This window comes from Phytophthora infestans, genomic scaffold (genome assembly GCF_000142945.1).
Source record: "Phytophthora infestans T30-4 supercont1.405 genomic scaffold, whole genome shotgun sequence".
NCBI classification, from domain to species: domain Eukaryota; phylum Oomycota; class Peronosporomycetes; order Peronosporales; family Peronosporaceae; genus Phytophthora; species Phytophthora infestans.
In genome coordinates this window covers 58,025-60,886 of record NW_003303355.1, presented here as the reverse complement: position 1 = coordinate 60,886, position 2,862 = coordinate 58,025, and the positions used below count along the sequence as shown (strand labels likewise).

The window sequence follows — 2,862 nt, the reverse complement described above, 5'->3', positions numbered from 1 at the left end:
GCCCCCCTTTACTATACGGTATACTTTGTCCGGAAAGGGGTATTTATTTGAGGAGGTTTAGGGTCGACTCGACTCAGATTTGGCAGATTTCATTCGGGCAAATGAATCACTCTCTAAAGAAATAGCCGAGCGGTAGTTTAGGTTTAGTTCTTCTTGTTTTGGCCCTTCCACCTCCGCTACTTTCGGTGAAATAAAATTAAAAAAAAACTAAGCCCCGATGATTTAAATTATTATTAATCCGGCTCAGCATCACGCTTATCTGAATAAAAATAATTATTCTAATGCTTTATTATTGTTGGCTATCACTGTATCTTCATCCTTCACCCAAAACCACCTGCATTTAAAATAACATTTTATACAAACGCTACACAATATGTTTAGCTTAGCGTCGTGCTCGATGCCACGGGCCGTTTCTGAGCCATGAAACTTAGCTCACATCAACACAAAAGATCGTACTGGCGTAGCTTGACTACTACCCGCTTGTACAGTACTACCTGTTTAATCTTGTAAGTAAGTAAAGATTGATCACCTCTCATTCCAACCTCAATGAAAGCTAAAATAATATTTAATTTTAAACATTTTGTTGCATTAAGTGCATTAGACACGCCAGTTATGATTAAAGCATTTGGATAATGCACCTTGGTGTTGTTGAGGTGTTTATCAAATTTTGATAGTGTAACGATGATTACAGGAATGGTTAAACGTAATTTAGGCTTAACGTTTCTTTATGGGGTCTATTTAACCAACTATAATTTTCACCTCTAGTGTTGTGTTGTCGCTCCAATTAAATCGTATCCTACGCTCTTGTCGGCGACAAGTACTTCGAAGTGCGCCTGTAAAATCAGGCAAGGATTGAGCATCCGTCTTTTTCCTTTTCTCGATAGAGACCTTGTTTTTAATTTTCTCGCTCTCACAGTGTTTCAATTGTTGGCAATTAACTGTAGCTTCTAAAGCAAGATGCGCTTCCGTCCATCCACGGTGGACATGCTCGAAATAACGGTCGAGTTACGACTCTTTTCGTGACTTCGTGCGTCCTTTGCCCCGAGAACACAAACTTTAGATGGATGCCCGCTTCCCATCACCTTTTACAGAACCACCAAACGTCGCGTGCAAAAGTGCTTGCCGCGAGATACTCAGTAACGTTTCATCCGGCATTTCCTGGGATACTCGTGGTTCAACGCAGTGTTTCATCTCCACTTCTGCTCTGTAGTCTAAATCACCGCATACAAGAGCAACGGGGTCCCAAAGAGGCGAAGCCATCTCGGCCAGTTTGCTCATAATAGCAGTGGCATCAGGAACAACAGGTAGCAGCGTATCTCCAATTTTCTTCTTTGAAAGCAACCAAGGCTGCAACGAACCAAAACAAAGCGTGAACGCATTCACAGTTTTTACAGCCGCGGCGTTGGTCGGCGATTGGTCGTGAAGTTGATTCCCGTGTTTTCTCTGCTCATTGGACACAACCTGCGTTGCTGGTGCTATAGAAACGCTACATTTTTCCGTGAAAATGGGGTCGCTGCTAGTCTGGTCTTTCCTCTCCTCGACTGCACTTACAGCCACCTTCTCGTATTGAATAAACGGGTCGTGTAGCTCTCGCACACTCATGCAAATACCGACCACGTCACAGGGTAATTTTTCGCTCAATGTATTTCCCGAAGAAAACACTTTGCAAGGATAAGACACTATCGTTTCGCCGGCGTAATCTATGGTATCCTTCACTTGAACTAGAATCAATGACGCCTCTCGCTTTTCACAGTGAAAAATTGGGATCACGAAATCTACGCAACTTTGGTTACGAGGGAAAACCCCACCGGCTCGACGTCCCAATAACACCCACAGCATATCCTCTGTTGGCTCGGAGAATAGCTGAACGAAATGGCAGAACCCCAACTGCCAGTCTGCCCACTTAGACTTCCAGTTTAGGAAAGAAGCCTTTGCTCTCGCATCGTCTGTTGGTTGTCCCCTCTTCTTTAATATCGGGTCAGGACCAACTAGTGCTTTGATGAATAGTTCTAGACTTACGAATTGGCCCATAAACGGGCAATTACAATGCTTTTGTGTTGAGATTTCAGCTTCTACCACACAAGAATCCATCACGAGAAGCAGAACAATGCGAGCAATTACCTCGTCAACACCACAAGTATCCAGCATCTCGTTCAGAAGCAACTTCTTGAGCTGCGGCAGAATACAATTCGCCAATGCAGGCTTACAGTTGTACCACACCTTCGTCGCTCCCAGCGCCAGCACCGGATCCGACGAAAAACTACTCAAACATCCATCACTTTCATAATTCAGGTAAGCTAGAATCGCCATCAAGTCGGCAACGACGCGAGGCGCCAGGGACGAGCTCGAATGGGGACGCAATCCAAGTCGACACAGCATTGAAGCCACTCCAAACATTGTCGTTTCATCGTAACATATCAGGGAAAGAGTGTCTCTTCCTAGTAACATTCTCTGCGCTGCAAGACGGAGGACTCTTTCGGCCGCTTTTACTTCGCTGTTGTATTTCTTCATTGACGCGTCAAATGTGCTCTTCCAGAGCGGTCGACCCATCGAAACAAGATACTTCCAGGCCTCATTCTTGTCACCAATACACACGGCATCTTTGTAAGCAGAAGTTTTGTTCATTTTCACGACATCCTTCCAGTAGACATCCATCGTATGCCCAAGCACAAACGAAGGAAACTGAGCATCGCTATCGTCGGGTGGCACCGAAATCCGTCCCGATGATGCTTTCGGCTGTGAGATTTTTGGGTTTGTATCGACCAAGACAGCAAACACCCCAGCATTTGGGTGGTATCTCTGGATGCCTTGGTTTGCACTCTTTAGCGCACGTTGCAGCATACGGAGCTTATTATGGCCGAA

At 45.0% G+C, this 2,862-nt stretch overlaps 1 protein-coding gene across 1 annotated transcript; it reads right to left on the bottom strand.

The window, feature by feature from the left end:
• Positions 1 to 1,679: 1,679 nt before the first annotated feature.
• Positions 1,680 to 2,841, bottom strand: PITG_21419 (uncharacterized protein; the record flags this gene model as incomplete). Its single annotated transcript, XM_002894828.1, has 2 exons — positions 1,680 to 1,700; positions 2,122 to 2,841. 2 exons carry the CDS (start codon positions 2,839 to 2,841, stop codon positions 1,680 to 1,682), a joined length of 741 nt encoding a protein of 246 aa, XP_002894874.1.
• Between the last annotated feature and the right edge of the window lie 21 nt (positions 2,842 to 2,862).